The sequence below is a fragment of the Gossypium arboreum genome, chromosome 8, assembly GCF_025698485.1.
Source record: "Gossypium arboreum isolate Shixiya-1 chromosome 8, ASM2569848v2, whole genome shotgun sequence".
NCBI classification, from domain to species: Eukaryota; Viridiplantae; Streptophyta; class Magnoliopsida; order Malvales; family Malvaceae; genus Gossypium; species Gossypium arboreum.
In genome coordinates, this window is record NC_069077.1 from 13,804,546 (window position 1) to 13,823,670 (window position 19,125).

The window sequence follows — 19,125 nt, forward strand, 5'->3', positions numbered from 1 at the left end:
TACGACCACCAGCTCCAAGGATTTAGACTTAAAATTTGGCGGAGCCTGATTCTAGCCAATAATCGCTTTTAGGGGACTATCTTCTGTTAGATCATCACTTCCCAACGGCGAATACCATGCCGTTTTGTCTCTTGGATTCACTAACCTCTAATGTAGAAAGCCAACGAACAGACTGCGCAACCTTCCCAAAATGTACAAAGCGGCCGTTCTTTGAACAAGTTGAAAAGATCACCTATTAAGGGATATAGACGGAAGCGTCAGCCCCGTAATATAGAGAAGTGATGAATACCCTGTTGAGAAGGCTAAGTGCGGGTTCTAAGCCTAATGAACCTTTTTGGGAAAATTTTGACAACCTTCGGCTAGATTAGTTTAGTGGCTTATGATTTTCGAGAAATAAATAAATAAAATAGATATGAGATTTTTATTGAAAAAAATATGGAGAAAGCAAAAGACTAAGTTTTTGGGAGAGGGACTGTTTACAGGAAAAAGAGATGTCAAATATATGCCACTCCATCCCCTATTTATAGTACTAAAAAACCTAATCTATTCCTAATTAAATTCTAAAAGATAAATACAAATAAATAAAGATAATTTAAGATAAATAAAGATAAATGAAAATAAATCCCAAAATTAAATCTAAATAAAAATCCTTAATAATTATCCTAATATAATTGAAATTAAAATAGAGTCTTGTGCTATAAAATTTTTCTTTTGCATTTTAGCCCTTATGTCGTCCATGCTTGCATTTTTGGCACCACTTTTCTCCTACTTCGCATGTTAGCCCACTTTATCTCCAAATTCCCACTTTTTGCCCTTAAATTTACTTCTGTCTTAAATTAAGTCCCTAAAAGATAAAAGATTATAAAAAAGCCCAAATTAGTAGGATCATACTCAAAATAATCATGCAATTAGCACATAAAATATGATACTTAAAATTTACTTAGCCCATGCTTGCCCTCAAGTATGGTTCCTATCCACTGTGAAAAGTAGATCCTGCCATGAAAGAAATTCTACTCCAAAGTTTTATAAAAATTAGTCAAAATTCATTCGAAAAATAAAGAGAACCCTTAGCTTGATTTAAGTAAAATTGAAAAAGTGTTCCAATTAACACACACAAAAATTAGGACCGACTTGGATTATTTCTTGAAAATTAGGTAATTTACCAAACCTATCAAGACATCTTATTTAGTTCTCCCTTTAGTATCCAAATTTTATTAATGTATCTTTTTTTTTTAATATTTCAATTTTATTTATTTACTTTCACTTAGCAATATACTGAACCTTTTGACGCGAAGAGAGATGACAACCCAAGCACCCACCCCTAAGGTTTCTTTCATTGAAGACATTCCTAATTTTATTATTCCTAATAACATATCGAACCTTTTGACGCGAAGAGAGATGACAGCCAAGCACCTCATTTCGGTTATTCAGCCCAACACATTCTTAGAAATTAATTCCGGTTAGCGGAGTTTTACCTAACACGTCACACAACCTTTTGATGCGAACTAAAATGACAACCCAAGCACCCTACCCCGATTACTCAATTAGTCACGTCTTAAGCTGTACTCATAACCACAGAAATATTATTATTAATAAACGAAATCTTAATTTTGGAGGACTTAGAAAAAAAACAATCAAGTGTCAAAAATAAGTTTTAGTAATCACCTTAATAATCATGAACATATTTTGAGCATGCAAATGTATTAAGTGTCTTATTGTATTTAGACTTAATCAAATTTACTAAAATTAAAATAAGGTTAACTCTATTTAATCCCTCTGCTTTATAAAAAACCTCAAAAACTTATCTAATAGTTAATACACTTGGAATTAACAACAATCAATAGTTTAGGAACAACTATTCAATTTTAATTTAACTTAAACATTAGTAAAATAGAAAGATGGAGTGTATGATGAGAAAAGAGCACCTATGATTTTTAATCTTTTTAATGGAATATGAGTATTATCTAAAAAAACTATGATTTTGTATTGAAAATAATAAATGAATTTTAAATTGAATTAAAAGGAGATTACTACATTTATAATACTCAAAAGTAGTGAATCATGCCTTTATTAATGCATTTATTGGTCAAGATTTTAATTGGCCACCAAAGCGTGGTAAATGCCACCCCCGTTAGAAACGAAATGGAAAGTTAATTTGGGTGTAAATTAGGTAAGCAGATAATTAAGTAACAAGTCAAAGATTAGACAATATATAAAAGCAAACATTAAGAATGATGAATTTCACAATATCTTTATTTACTTATTAATGAGATAATATGCAAAACGTTTATATAATAAAGAGCATTTAGTAAGGTAAATGGTTAAAAAAGGTTAAAAGTGAGACAAAGGAGCATAGGGGGAAGGGGTAGGTATTATTTTGGGGAGCAAATTGCCATGATTGAGATAATTGGCCTCCTCAATGACAGCAAGTCATCATCGAACTTTCACTTGCACTCCATTCTTTAGCTTTCTATATAATACCCCCCTTTCTCACATCCCCAACCCATCATCACCTCTCCTTCCCCCCCTCTCTCCCCCTTATCAAAGCCCAAGTCTTTTCCTTTCCTTTTTTTCTCTCTGTTTCTCACCCTTTTTCATACAGGGAAAAGAAGAAAGAACCCTTGTTTGGCAAAAGATAAAATAATCTAAAACGATGGTGGGAAAAGAAGATCTGGGTTTGAGTCTCAGTTTGGGTTTTCCTCAGAATCGCCACTCCTTGCAGCTGAATCTAAGGCCTTCTTTGATTCCTTCCTCCGTTGATTCTTGCTCTTCGGTCCCTTCTGGGTTTACAGCCATTCACAAATCATTATGGAACGATGTTTCTGCTCCTTCAGGTTTGTTTCTTAACTCTCTTCTTTTTTTCCCCTTTGGTTTCCCGAGAACCAAACAAACCTTAAAGAAATCAATTTCTTTTCGTCCTTCAATGCTCTACTGTCACCCAACCAAAATATTTTCCTCATGCTTGAAGTAGCTTTTTTGACAATCGTTTTCACATGCAGACCCCCACCCTAAAATCTGCTACTTTTTTCTAGATCTAAGCCTGAAAATTCTTTTTCTTTTCTTCAATAATCAGATAAAGTTTCCATTTTTTTCTGAAAAAGTACAGTATTTGCATGCAGATCCTAACGCAGAATCTTTCCGAGGCGAGACTAGATCATTTCTTAGAGGAATCGACGTGAACAGATTGCCATCTACGGTCGATTGCGAAGAAGAAGCTGGAGTTTCATCTCCGAACAGCACGATATCGAGTGTGAGTGGGAAAAGGAGCGAAAGGGAAGGCACTAATGGAGATGAGCTTGATATTGAAAGAGCTTGTTCTCGTGGCATCAGTGATGAGGAAGATGGTGACGCTTCGAGAAAAAAACTTAGGCTTTCGAAGGATCAGTCTGCTATTCTTGAAGAAAGCTTTAAAGAACACAACACTCTGAACCCAGTAAGTAATTCCAACGCAAGCTTTGATGTTATAATATAACTGTTTTCTTAGTAACCAAACAGAAAATATTTGGAGTGGTTTTTTTGGTAAATAAGCTAATAAAACGATGGCTGTTTTGTATCTTTACAGAAACAAAAGATGGCTTTGGCTAAGCAGCTGGGATTGCGACCCAGACAAGTTGAAGTTTGGTTCCAAAACAGAAGGGCGAGGTAGAACGATTTGCCTTGTTAGTAAATTTACTGTTATGTCCTTCTGGTGTAACATTATTTACTAAATACTGGACTTCTTAAAATTCTTTTTGCAGGACCAAGCTGAAGCAAACTGAGGTTGACTGTGAGTTCCTAAAGAGATGCTGTGAGAATCTGACGGAGGAAAACAGGCGGTTGCAGAAGGAAGTTCAGGAGCTGAGAGCACTGAAACTTTCTCCTCAGTTCTACATGCAAATGACCCCACCTACGACCCTCACCATGTGCCCATCGTGTGAGAGAGTAGGTGCATCATCCACCGTTGATCCAAGATCCCATCATCAGCTACCCCAGAACCACCACAGGGCCATCCCCATCAACCCTTGGGCTCCGGCTGCTGCCCCAATCCCTCATGGACCGTTGGATGCTCTTCGGCCTCGATCGTAATTTTTCAACCAATGCTCAAGGGCGTTTTTGTCAAATGTTAAAAAAAAAAAAAAGAAGCATCACAAATTGAGTACGGAGAATATTTAGTGTTTTTTAGAGCATCGTACCAATCCCATGTTCAAAGCTCTTTAAGGTCTAAGATATGGTGGTTAGAATGTGATTTTGGTGGGACATCATGTTTTGTATTATTGGACCCACCTAAATCTAATCCCTGTTTAATGTTAACATATTCAATTAGTTTAATTTTTTTAATGTTAATCGATGATGCCTAATTAAATGACCTCTTCCTTGGTATGTTTAATTATTAAATTTGACTGAACTTGAAAGCTAATCTTGTGTTCCAAATTCCAATTCAAGTTACAAGGTGCCTTAAAAAACAACTAAAAGGGGAGAATTTGGGCTAAGCTGTGAGTCTTTCTTTGGAAGATGGGAACATTAAGAAAGTCCGTTTCAAGGACATTGGAGGATCGGGTTCTGGATTTGAATGTGTCGTGGAAGGACAAAGTATTAGGGATAGGTTCTGGTTATTCAGAGAAGGAACTTGGCGTGATGGGTTAAGAGCACAAAGATCTTGATTTTCTAGAGGGAGATGTTATGAAATCTACTGTCAATGGGATACTGTCGACTAATTTTTCAAATCGTATCAAACAAATTCTGGCTAAGGAAATGGAGTTGACTTTGGTAATCAAATTGTTGGGTCGAAATATCCAATATGTTGTTTTATATGACAGGATTAGTATCTTGTGGAAACCATCTAAACCATTTCATATTATGGACATTGGAAATGATTAATTTTCGTGAAATTCCAGTCCAGTGAGGATTTTGACAGTCTTAACTCAGTGATCGTGAATTATATTTGGTCAATATTTGACCGTTCAACCATGGATGGTGGATTTTTATCTGATCCAAACATTTTTTAGTATTGTTTTGACTTGGATTAGACTATTGGGTCTCCCAGGACATCTGTACAAGAGGAAAATCCTAGGTGAAATTGGGGGTCTGGTTGGTAGAGTAGCAAAACTGAATCTAAACACAATCAACAGAACAAGAGGTAGGTTTGCTTGAATGGTCGTTTATGTCAACTTGGATAAACCTCTAGTGTCTCAGATTTAAATAAATAGGGAAACTCAAAAAGTGTTTTACAAATCCTTACCCACGATCTGCTTTACATGTGGGAGATATGGGCATGCCAAAGAGGTTTGTACTTCGTACTATGGCGGTTGAGAATCGATTTCATGGGGAAGAGAGGGGCTCATCGGAGATCCCTTTAGGCACCGGAGCCACCACAATGGAAGTTTACAGAGAAGAAGAGTTCGGGCCTTGGATGCAAGTGGAGAGGAAAATAGGCGTAACAATAGGGATAGACAAAATTAGAAGGCAAAAAATTCCGGGCAAGGCAAGTTCGGTGTCGATAGTTTTTAATACTAAATGAGTTAATTGATGGCGAGGGCGGTAAGAAAGATCTTGGGTTTGATTTATCGACTAACAAAGGGGAAAATTCTAGGTTACCTTTGGAGCAGAATCAAGAAAGAAAGTTTAAAGATAAGGAAGGGGCGAATCTTTTAATTAATAAGAGATCTGGAAAAGAAATGGGCTTTGGGCTTGATGGACCAATGATGGAGTCCAATACGACTAGAAGTGGATCAAATGCATTGGACCGTGAGAAAAGTAATAAATGGGTGGAGGAAAAGCCAGTAATTCCAGTTGGGCCGAATGAATAAGAGGTGGCCAATAAGATGGGAACTATTGAATCAATCCAACTGTTTAAGCACTGGCGTTTTCCAATTAGGGGAAGCCGAATCTAATTTGCCTTATAATTTAATTCCTAATCGAGGTCGAACGAATGCTTGTGTCCTTGAAGGTTCAAACTCCCACTTTAATCCCATATTTGTTGAAACATCAGGAAAGGTTGTGGCTCTAAGTCCCGGAGTTTTGATGTTAGGAAAACATTTGGCAATTACTTTTTAAAAAAGTGATGGTCCTCAAAATCACAATAATAAAATAGAAGGTGCTGTTACAGGTGGGATTAAACTACAACAGTGATCCAAAAGGCGTACTCCATGGGGAAAATCTGAGCTTGGCCAGAATGAAAGGAAATTAGGACTAGTTGGAATAAAAGAGAGAGGTTAAAGTTAGATGGATTTGCTTGAGTTTCATTGTCTAATACAATAAACTCTATGGTAGAATTAATTAATTCTCAAATAGATGAGGATTTTGATGTCGTTAGGCCAAGTACGAATAAGACACATGTTGAGGAGATGGGTAGTTTGTAACAGCCTGTTTTCAGTGAAATCGGAACAATAGTTTTAGGACCACAAATCCGAGTCTGGAAGAAAAATAATTTTAATATTATTTCATGGTCTGCATTATGATTGAAATATCGTATGAAAATTTCGTTAAGAAAACTTTACCGATTTCATGTTTAATTTGAGGGAAATGACCAAATTGCATAAAGTGAAAAAGTTGAGTTCTAGTAGCTAGAGGGATCAAATAGCTATGGAATTCAAAATTTGAGGTCCTTATATGGCAAATAAACCATTTAGAGGAGTTAGTAGATATTTCTCAAATAAAAAAGATATGGAAACCATAGTTAGAAGAGCTTAAAGATAGCAAACTTATTTGGCTTAATTAGGTATGTATTCTTGTCCCGTTTTTAATAATTTTCATATTTTTGAGATCGTAATAACTTAAATCTAGCTATCTCAAGGGTTAATTTGTAAAGTTATCAAAGTATTAGGGTTTTTCCATGGATGAGTATGCATGAATTATGAAGTTTTATAGTAGAAAATGAAAGGTTGTCGATAGATAAACAACTTTTGTTAAGGAAATTTTGATGAAATTATGATTTAGGGACTAAACTGAAAAGATGTTTCATAAAAAAATCTAAATTTTATGAAATGCATGGGCTGCTAACGTTATATGTAAAAATTGACTAGGCTTGGAATAAGGATTAAATTGCATGAATTTTATTTTCCGAGCCTAGGGATAAAATTGTAATTAATTAAAAGTATATGGGAAAAATGGTAATTCTGCCTAAGCTGTGAATTGGATTGAATTGAATATGAATTGTAATAAATTGATGTTAAATTCATTCGTATAGATCCAGATAGATCAAATACGGAGTTAGAATAAGGAAAAGAAAAAGTGTCAGATTAGTAGATTACAAATCCACGAACACTTGTCGAGGTAAGTTCGTATAACTAAATTGAGAATATATATGTTTGAATTGAATTTTATGTATGTAAATTGTGTAATTGACATGAATGAAAATTAATTACATATCCGATAATGTCTGACAAATATTAAGTTCTGTATGAACAAAAGAAATTTGATTGATACAGGGTTCCCGAATTGGTTGTGGTCCTGCATGTGGTGCGGACACACCATAGCTCAAAGGAGCGTTCCGTTATTAGCTCTCATGAGCATCCCGATATTTGGCTCTCACGAGCTTCCTGTTATATGGTTTTTGCGAGCTTCCCGTTATATGGTTCTTTGGAGCATCCCTATTGGTTGTGATCCTGCATGTGTTGTGGACACACCGCTGCTCTTATGAGCGTCCCGATATATAACTCTCCGGAGCTTCCCAATATTGGCTCGTGTAACCTTCCCGATATTAGTTCGCTTGAACCTTTTTCATATTGGTTCGCTTGAACCTTCTTAATATTGGCTAGTATGAGCTTTCAGTTAATAGCTTTCCGGAGCTTCCTGTTTATGTACTCATATGAGCATTCCCTAATATAAATTGACGAATTTTAGATTTGTGCACTTCATGTGAACTACCCGTGTATCCATCGATATTTTAAATAATTCAATGGGTAAAATCCCGATATGAGAAAATAAAAGTTCGAAATGAATCATTACCCGTATATGTACGACATACATGGAATTTGATATTTGATAAGCTCATACATGATTCTTGGTGTTCATGTGAAATACATGACTAACATGTTTGATGAGGTTATATGTTTAGGTTATTAGCCAAAGTGTTTTGGTTGTATTATGTATGCTTACCTTAAATGCAAATGTATGGTAAGTTAATTTCCCGTTATACAAACTTACTAAGCATTAAATGCTTACTCTATTTTATTTTCTCTGTCTTATAGTACTCTGAAGCTCGTAAAGGTTGGAAGCTGGTCGGAGCTACATTACACTATCCAATGTTGGCATGTATAGGGTAATTTAGCCAATGTTGGTTTAAAAATATTTTGATGTAAATAGCCATTGGAATGGCTTGAGTTGGATATATGTATGTGTGGCTTAATATGTTTGTAGTGTTTAGTGTGGTTGAGTAATGAATGATTTATGAGTATAATAATATATAGTTTGAGATATTATATGATTAGAGAAATATGCACATAGGTTTGTATAATCAATTAAGCAAGATTGAATACTTGGACATATGGGGTGTTATGATATGTGTTAAACTTGGTTTTGACTTGATTTAAATGTCTTGTATTGGTTGGTGAAAGTGTTGAAGTATTGATGTAGGTGGAAGACAAATTGGGTAAGAAAAGTAGCCTTGGAATTGGCTTATTTTCGTCTACACGGGTAGAGACATAGACGTGTGTCTCAGCTGTGTATGACACATGACCTAGCAAATGGGCGTGTGGTTTGGCCGTGTGTCCCCTGCATCTTAAAATTTGAGAAACAAAATGGTTAAAATTATCCACACAGCCGTGTGACCTTTACACCTATTTAATGCAAGTCAGTATACTCATACGGCCTAGCACATGGGCATGTGGCTTGGCCGTGTGACCCAAGTCAGTGAACACCTTAAATTGGACCTAGGCTGGAATACGACCGTGTGTCCTTACTTCGAATGCCCATACGGCCTGAGACACGGGCCTGTCTCTTGACCGTGTGAGATACACGGCTTGGACACACGGGCGTGTGTCCTCTGCACCTTGGAAAAAATTTGATATTTTGTGAAAAATTTTCTGAGTTCCCAGTTTAGTCCTGACTTGTTTCTAATGTACATTTTGGGCTTCGAGGGCTCATATAAGGGACAATATGATTGAATATGATTGACTTATGATATGAATATTAAATGATATGAATTATTTGTATTTGATTTGTAAATTTCGGTAATGCTTTGTAACGCTGTTTCGGCGACGGATATGAATTAAGGGTGTTACATAGCTGAAGACAGTAAAATGTTCAGTTTTCTTAATTTACTATTTTTAATTATGAATCTGTCGATTTTCTTTTGGAATTTTCAGGGTTGTGTCAATGTCAAGTTTCCTTGCATTTTTCGAGAGTATAACGTAAAATTCAAGCTAGACATCGTGAGTTTTCTTGAAACTAGAGTTAGTAGTGGTAAAGTTGACAAAATTATTATTAAATTGGGTCTTTAATGTTCTCACCAGGTTGAGGCAGATAGGTTTTCTGGTGGCATTTGGGTCAGGTGGAAAGAGTCGATCCATGTGGAGATGATCTATAACCATCCATAGTTTATTCTTATTCGGATTCTTGATAAGGTGCATACTTCTCCTATTTATGTTGTTTTCGTTTATGGTAGACCGGGTAGGCAGAAAATGAAGAAACTTCAGGAAGGGTAAAATCAACTATCCCATATGGAACAATTTCTTATTAGGGATTTTAGTGCATTGCTTTCTTTTAATGATAAAAAAAAGGGTCGAACTAGTGGAAAACGATGCCTATTATTTGGGAATTTTATGGAGTATGTTGAGCTTTATGGCTTAGGTTTCAAGGGTTCGTCTTTTACTTGGCATAAAGGAGGGGTGTTTGAACACCTTGACAGGGCTATTGGTAATGATGCATGGGTAAGGTTCTTTCCTAATAGTACGACGAATCATTTTTGAAGGCTAAAATCGGATCATAAGCCTCTCTTTCTTACTATTAATCAGGAGCATGTATTTGCTAGAAGGCATCCAGCTAAATTTTTGTCAGGCTAAGTTGAACATTCGAGTTTTGCTTAGTTTGTGAAAGATAACTGAAAAATTAATGGGAGTATGGTTGAGTCCCTAGATCATTTCACTGCTAATGTTAAGTGTTGGAGTAATTCCGTTTATGGTCATATTAGTGTACAGAAAAAAAATTTAGTACAGGAATTGTTTGATATACAAAGGGCTTTTGAGATTTCAGGTGGTGATACTTTGGCTCAAAGGGAAATACAAGTGCGAGAAGAGTTAAAAGAGGTTCTCCATCATGAAAAATTACGGTGGAAACATAAATCTAGATGTGATTGGTTGTATTTGGGTGATCGAAATACCATATTCTTCCATAGGTGAACGTTGTAGAGAATGAAATCTAATAATATCTTTGTCCTTAAAAATGGGGAAGGGGAATGGATATTTGAATAAGCTGAATTGCAACAAGAGGCTATAAGATTCTTTCAGAGATTGTATGGAGAGAAACCTGATAAAATTAGGGACTTACAAGCTAGTATGTTTCTGAGACTTGACCATAGGGATATTCTTTTCCTTTGTAAGGTCACAGTGGATGAAATTAAGTCTGTTTCTTTTTATATGGCCTCGCTGAAAGCACCAGGTAATGATGAATTTTATGCCTATTTTTTTCAGAGTCAATGGGATGTGGTTGGAGAGGCGATTTACAAGTGGATCTAGAAGGTTATTACTGGTCAGAATATTGATTCGGAGTTGAATAACACTCTATTAGTCCTTATACCAAAGATTTTTAATCTGGGGAGTGTTGGTCATTTTTGCTCAATTGCGTATTCTTGATGAACCAACGTTTATATATAGATGTAGGAGGATCTTTTTTGGAAGCAATAAGCCCCTTTGAAATCTGTTCATATGCAAAGAATTCTCGATGTGAAAACACAAAGACAAAGGGCTAATATTGAACAGGCCAGGAAAATTAAAAGTATATTAGAGCAATACTGTACTCTTTTAGTGTATAAAATCAATGTGAGGAAGACAAATGTTTTCTTTTCAGGTAGGGTAAATGAGGAGCTAAGAGATTCTATCAGCAACGTCATTAGATTTCAAAGAGTGGCAAATCTTGGAATTTACCTAGGAATGCCACTTTTCCATGAGAGGGTAACAAACAATTCCTTGAGGTTTGTAGTTGAATAGGTCTGTGCCAAGTTGCAAAGTTGGGATGTTAAAAAGTTACCATTGGCCGAAAGAGTTACACTTGCTCAGTTAGTTTTATTTTGATTTCTAGCTACTTTATGCAATCTATGTTGATTTCGCAAGGGATTTATGAAGAAATTGAATGCATGGTGAGGAAATTTATTTGGGGGAATTCGAATAAAGGGAAGAAGGTGGCTCAAATGAGTTGGAAATCAATGTGTCAACCTAGATCTTGTGGTAGTCTTGGGTTAAGACAAATGAGGGCTCATAATACCTCTTTCTTGCTCAAACTAGCTTTTAATTTGGCAGCCAATTGGGTCAAGGTTCTAAAGACTTAATTTGGATTAAAAGTAGTGTAACAGCTCATCCGGTGGAGTCTCCGTATTTGGTTACTATATGGCATTTAGATGGTAAAATAAGGATAGATATGAGTAAGTAAAGTATTTGTCCTGGGTAAGTATAGTATTTTGTGTAATTCGCCATTTGGTGAACTTCTAGTTTGGTGAGCTTTAAGGTTTAATAGACTATTTTGTAAAGTATCTGATTAACCCAGATGCTTTGGGTGAACTCATTAAGTTCAAAGTTGTTTATATTTCTTTATTATTTTAGTATGATGATTTGGTTAATCAAGTTGAGATTTAGTTAGAACATAACTAGACTACTGTAGATAACAAGACCTAAATTTTGTTAAGTGCACTTAATCACGAGAATCAAGGGAGTTTGTGGAATTTTTTTAATTTTTCCACTAATATTGTCTCTGTGCTTAAGTATATAAGGATATCGATGGTTTTTTTAAACACCTTTACATCTTTTTCTTTTTTGCTTTTCTCTTAAACTCACTGAAAAACCTAAGTTTAGATAACTTTTTCAAAGTGAAGGTTCACAATATCAAGCTAACTTATAAGTTAGTACCAACTCACTAGTAATTACTGATGAACCCTTAGGTTATCATTGAAGTCAATTACGTGTCTTTCATTCTGCATGCATAGATGTCAAGATGGTGTGTGAGGAAGGAAACTTCCTATTTCCAGATTAAGTATTGTTGATTCTTGCATGCATGTTTAGATTTGATAGATTGATGGTTTGATATGTATAATTATCTTTCTTTTAGCTCAAGAAGCTAACAAGGTTCGAAACGATAAAGGCAAAGGACTTGCTTTGTAGACTTGTGTTAGAATTTCTGGTGAGTTCCTTTTTACTTCCATGTGTTGTAAATTTCATTAATATATAATTCGTGTAAGGTAAGTAATCTTCCTCTGTAATGGTTAAAAGGTTTATGTGTGCATAATGGTTATCTAATGTCATCAGTCTAAGTAAAGTTTGCTTGTGATATTAACTAAGCGCGATCCTTCATTCTTAAACCACTACCACCTTCTTTTGATATGTATGATATGATCTGATCTATGATAATGGAGAAGAGGAGATATGTTTGTATAACCTCCGATAAGGCAATTATATTGCTAACCAGACTGGTAGATCACGATAAAACATGCTATTCTGAATGAAAATGAGATGAGGAGTTAATGGGGAGTATGTATGTGACTGAGATTGTGTGATATGCTTCTGATTCTAATTTTTAAGTACGTGGCTGACCTAAAGATGGATTGTTTGAGTTGTGTTAAATTGGCGTATAGTATACACCCATGTGTTAAGTAAGTTGGCATACTTAGTCTATCTCAGTTTTGTATACGCCATTGGGCGTACTATGACTATCGTGTGTAAGTTCTTCTGAAAGGTTCAATTGTGTTGTAAGTAATAATATGTATGATTTTTTCCTTCTCAGGCTTGTTGAATGAAAGAAGACTTTTGTTAGAAGGACTACGCCATAGCGTTGTTGCTATTGTGAGCTATTTGTTTTGTTCTGTATCATGCATGATTCTTGGGGGTGGCGTGTAAATGTATTTTGAAAATTATTTGTATAAAGAACTACTAATTTGACAAGATGATGTTTTTATGAAACCATATTAAATTTCAATGTTTAGTTTTGACTTATTATATTCTGTCTAATGAAGTTATTATATTTGAACTTCCAGTTGCTTTCAACGCTATTTTTAAAATTATTAATGATTATATTCAAACTTTAGAATAGTAACAACCAATATATCTTTAATATTTATAACTTTGAAATAATTTTATAAAGCTTCTGCCAAATTGTTTTGCTATAAATTCGTCTGATTTTGAATAGTGACACATCATACTTGGATCCTAGTATAGGGTCTGGTTTGGCGCGTTACAGGAAGATGCTCTTGTTTCTATTAATAAGGGTAGGTATTCCTTTTTATAGAGGGCGCTCTCTAAAATATGGCCTCTACTGCACGAAAATAGTTTTTGGTCTGTAGGAGACGGGAATAATATTAAATGTTGGAGTAATATTTGGATTTATTGTGTTGGACCTTTGGTGAATCCAATTCCTTCACATGGGATGTAACACCCCTTACCAGTATCCTACGCCGGAATAGGGCACGAGGCATTACCGAACTTAAACTCACACAATCATACAAAACCGAGTCATGAATTTTCATCCAAATTTGTAACTTTTCATTCATATGTTTACCGTCCCTTATATGGGCTCACGAGGTCCAAAACATACATTAGGAATGGTCGGGACTAAACTGAGAACTTCTGGAACTTTCATAACACTTAGAAAGTTTTTCTTCAATACAGGAGTCACACGCCCGTGTGGGTAGGCCGTGTGGTCACACATGCCCGTGTGGCTTAGGACACGCCCGTGTTGTCAACCCGTGTAACTATCTGTTTATGACGTCGTCAACCCGTGTAACTATCTGTTTAAGGGCACACAGCCAGGCCACATGCCTATGTCCTGAGGCCGTGTTCTCCACACGGTTGAGTCACACGATTGTGTCTCTGCCCGTGTGTTTACTACTGAGCATTCTGTTTTGCATTTGTTAGGGTACAGGGGATACACGGCCGGACTACACGCCCATGGGGATGACTGTGTGTCACACACGGCCTAGACACATGCCCGTGTGTCTATCCGTGTGGACAATTTCAAGGCTATTTTCCAAGCCATTTAGTCACCCTCACTTGCACAACATCTCATAGTGTCAAACATAACATACTTAGACAAGCAAATAAGTACAAATAAGTCAATAGCATGTCATTCTTATATCATCATTTATCTTACTTAATCATCATATTTAGCTTATTATAAACATACTAGCTTTACATACAAAAAGGCATTAACACATGCATAAGCATATAATCAACATAAGCCATCATTCATGGCTATATACAATTTGAACCATAAACCATTATGGGCCAAAACATTCAACCACATTAACAATAACATAATCAGCAAATGACAAGTCCCTATACATGCCATAAACTTAAAATAAATGCATTCGCTTTGATAAACCCTAATTTATACATATTTTTACCCCATGTTTAACGCATTTTATGGATGATTTTCCATAAGAATTGATGAATTCGATGCTCCTAATGCTTTAATTTCATGTTTTATACTTAGGAGAGCATAGGAGAGCGAAAGGAACGAGAAACGGACCAAAAACGGAGAAAATAGGCCAAGGTACGAAATCAACACGGCTTAGACCTCCTCACACGGGCAAACCACACGGCCGTGTCAATTTGGCAAGCTCGAGCACGACCTGAAGTAATCGAACACAAGTGTGTACCACGAGCGTGTCCCTGCTGAGCCCAAGTTATGTCCAATTAGAAAAAGGCCACTTTTAAGGGCTTCTAGGCACTCCAAAGCCAATACAGCCTAGAGGAGGAAGAAAAAGGGGAAGCCGATTGATCCATCTCAGAAGCTGGATTCATCATCAAGACTAAAGATCTCTTCTCAGTTTCCCTTCAGGAGTTTTAGGTTTTCTTTATGTTTTGTATTCTTTATTTTTCTGAGATGTTTTCTTATTTAGTTATGAACTAAATCCCCTAAATACCTAAGGGGAATGAAACCTAAGACGAATCTTGTTATTATTTTCTGAATCGTATGATAAATATTTAACTTGTTCTTAATTATGTGTTCTTAATTCTTGTTTTGATATCCCAGGATACTGATTCAAGATAAGCTCTTATTCAGAGGAGGAATAGACCCTGTCTAAGACTACATTTATCATAATTAAGCGGAGTTGATTGCGTGCCTAAAAGTAGGGTAACAAGATTTTGCCGGATTAGGGTGAAACCTAATAAGAGGATCCATAGATCGAGTTAATGCAACCCTAGAGTGTTAATTAGAGAAAAGTCTCAGTTATTCAATCTAGGGATTACACGTTATTAGTCTTGAATAGGGATAATAACATAACTTAGGGATCTCCATGGAACAAGTTGAATGAATAAATCGTCCGATTCGGAGCCAGAATAACAAGTAAAGTCTAGGTGGATTTGTCCTTAGATATTGTCTTAAGTCAATCGATTTTTTCCAAAAGCAATTCCCCAATTATTTTCTCTCTGAGTTCTTAGTTTATATAATTAGTTAATTAAAACAAAACCTCTTTATTCTTAGGCTAGATAATAAAAAGACAGTCATTACTAGTACTTTTAGTTCCTTTGGGTTCGACAATCCGGTCTTGCTAAAACTATACTACTGTTTGATCGGTAAAATTGCCTACATCGCGATAATAGTTAGTTCAAGAACGAGTAATTATAAATATTTAAAACCTATCATGAAACCTCGCGATCAAGTTTTTGGCGCTGTTGCTGGGGAACTAAAATATTAGGAACACTCAATTTTTATTACTTTAGCCATTTATTTTTCTTGCAATTTAATTTAATTTGTATTATTACTAATTAATTTACTTTTTCTTTCTTTTGACAGGTTTTTATAGTTTATGACTAGAAGAAACTCGTCGGGACCATTACTTTTTGACGAAGAAATCGATCGCACAGTTCGTAGAAACCAAAGAGAAATAAGGCAAAGCTTAAGATACACAGAGAACGAGCAAAAAGACGATACTCAACCCCCAACTGAAGAGATGACTGAAAACCAAGGCAATCAACTACCTCCTGCAATTGCGGCTAATCAAAATCCTGCTCCACGTACTATGTATGACTATGCTAAACCTTCTTTAACAGAAACTGAGTCAAGTATAGTTAGACCTGATATTGCTGTGAATAATTTCGGACTGAAACCTAACACAATTCAGATGATACAGCAGTTTGTTCAATTTGATGTTTTGTAGGATGAGGATCTCAACACTCACTTGGCGAATTTTCTGGAGTTTTGTAACACTTTCAAAATTAATGGCATTTCTGATGATGCCATTCACCTTCGGTTATTCCCTTTTTCACTGAGAAACAAAGCTAAACAGTGGTTGAACTCATTACTACGAGGGTCCATCACTACTTGGGAACAAATGACCAAAAAATTTCTGCTAAAATATTTTCCGCCGGCTAAAACGGCTAAGTTACGTAATGATATCTCTTCTTTTGTGTAGATGGACTTAGAAACACTTTATCATGCATGAGAGAGATACAAGGATCTATTGTGAAGGTGCCCTCACTATGGGTCACCTCTATGGCTGCAAGTTCAAATGTTTTACTATGGTGTGAATCCCTCGATAAGACAGATGATTGACGCAGCTGCTGGAGGAACCATCAACAACAAAACACCTGAAGAGGCTTATGAATTCATTAAAGAAATGTCACTGATTAACTATCAGTGGCAAGTCATGAGGACTAAGCCAACAAAAACAGCCGGCGTTTATAATGTCGAATCAGTTACTATGCTATCAAATCAGGTAGAACTTCTCAATAAAAAGATTGATGGTTTACTTGGTTCTATACAGGTACATCCAGTAATGAGGTGTGACTCAAGTGGAGGAGGTGTGCATACAGAATATCAATCCTTCAATCCTACAACCGAAGAGGAACAAGTCAACTATATGGGTAACAATAACTTTAGATCTCAAAATAACCCATACAGTAATATTTATAATGCAGGTTGGAGGAACCACCCAAATTTCTCCTACGGTGGTTAAGGGAATCAAAAGCCACAAAATTCTCAGGGTTTTCAACAGCCACCTTATCAACAAGAGAAGAAACCGAACCTTGAAGAGATGCTCTCAAAATTCATATCAGTGTCAGAAACTCGTTTCCAAAATACCGAGACAGCACTTGAAAATCAACAAGCATCAATCCAAGGACTCGAAACTCAGATAGGCCAGCTATCTAAACTAATCTTTGAATGACCAAAATGTAGCTTACCAAGTAATACTGAACCTAACCCAAGGGAACACCTCAACGCAATTAGTACTCAAGATAAGGAAGGATTCATTACGCTTGAGCCAGAATTGATGCAAGAAATTGTGGTGAGCAAAGGTAAAAGTGAGGTAAGTCATAACAAAACGGAGAATGAAGAATATAAACCTCGTGTCCCATATCCTAACGTGATAAGGAAAGACCGCTCAGACGAACAATTTGGTAAATTCCTTAAACTTTTGAAAAAACATTACATATTAACTTACCGTTTATTGAAGCTCTGTCACAGATGCCCAATGTAATGAAATTTTTAAAAGAGCTTTTAGTAAATAAGCGGAAGTTGGATGAAGCATCACATGTGGAGCTAAACGCAGTCTGCTTAGCTATTCTACAGAATAAGCTACCCCACAAATTGAAAGATCTAAAGAGTTTTACAATTCCTTGCTTAATTGGTAGTTTAGATATAAATCATGCATTAGCTGATTTAGGGGATAATATTAACGTCATGCCTTACAAAATTTTAAGCAACTAGGTCTTGGGAAACCTAAACAAACTAGGATGAGCATTCAATTGGCAGATAAAACTATAAGATTTCCTAGGGGTATTATTGAAGATGTACTAGTGAAAGTAGATAAGTTCATATTTCTTGTTGATTTCGTTGTTCTAGACATAGAGGAGGATAATAACACTCCTTTGATTTTAGGGAGGCCTTTTTTAGCAATTGTTAAAACAATTATTGATGTTGGTGCAGGTGAGCTTACACTTCGTGTAGGAGACGAAACGATCACCCTTCAAGCTCGTAATTCTGGCATCACATCGAACATTGAAGGTAATGGTCCACACCATTCTACTAAACCTAACAATATATTGCAACCACACCATCCTACTAAACCTAACAATATGTTGCAACCTACTTTGCAGAAAATGAGTCTGAAGGAAGCACACGAGTCGTTCTCAAGCAAATAGTAGAGGACCTATTCATGAAGATCGAAGACTACAAATCAAGGAACTCGATGAATGGTAGACGCACAAACCAAGAACACCCGACAAACCAAAACTACGCCAAAACGAGCCCGATACCTCTCCAAATCAACTTAAGGTTGGTGATAAGGTCTTATTAAATGCCGCAGATCCCCACATTGTCACTACCACACCAAATAAGGAAATCCCTCTTACGGTACTTAGTATTTTTCTATTCGGTATGGTGGAGGTGAATCATCCCAAGTTTGACACTTTTAAGGTAAACAACACCCGATTAGAACCTTATTTTGTCAAGACTGATAACAGGAACGAGGAGTACGAACTCCTTGAACCACCATGACCATTCAACGGAGAGGCAAGTCAAGCTTAGACTTTAAATAAGTGCTTCTCGAAAGGCAACCCGAGCACTAACATTATTAATTTCTTTAAATTTTGGTATTTAACTCCTAACCTACTAATAGAAATCTTAAATACAGGTGTTTCCATAGAGACACAGCCAATCACACGGGCGTACTTAAGGCCGTGTGAAAACAGGGCAAAAGATTTCCCCAACACAGGCTGCGATAAAACGCCACGGCCGAGCGACATGGCCGTGGTCGAGCCTGCCAAAACAACACGGGTGTGCGACACGCCCGTGTGGAAGAACCATGGACGATCCTATTAAAACAGCACGAGCGTATGACATGACCGTGTCTAACACCCGTGGTCGAACCTGTCAAATTAACACGGGTGTAGGGCTTGCATACACAAGCGTGGGAGAAGCGAACGAAGCTAGACACAGCTATGCAACACGACCGTGTTCACCAACACGCCCGAGGCACACCGGCGTGTGTCGAATTTCAGA

General features: G+C 36.4%; 1 protein-coding gene across 1 annotated transcript; it reads left to right on the top strand.

Moving 5' to 3' along the window:
• The first annotated feature begins 2,340 nt into the window (after positions 1–2,340).
• On the top strand, positions 2,341–4,345 carry LOC108467739 (homeobox-leucine zipper protein HAT4-like). Its single transcript, XM_017768491.2, has 4 exons — positions 2,341–2,834; positions 3,120–3,433; positions 3,563–3,642; positions 3,738–4,345. The coding sequence occupies exons 1-4, from the start codon at positions 2,654–2,656 to the stop codon at positions 4,063–4,065; spliced, it is 903 nt and encodes a 300-aa protein (XP_017623980.1). The 5' UTR covers positions 2,341–2,653; the 3' UTR covers positions 4,066–4,345.
• The last annotated feature ends 14,780 nt before the right edge of the window (positions 4,346–19,125 follow it).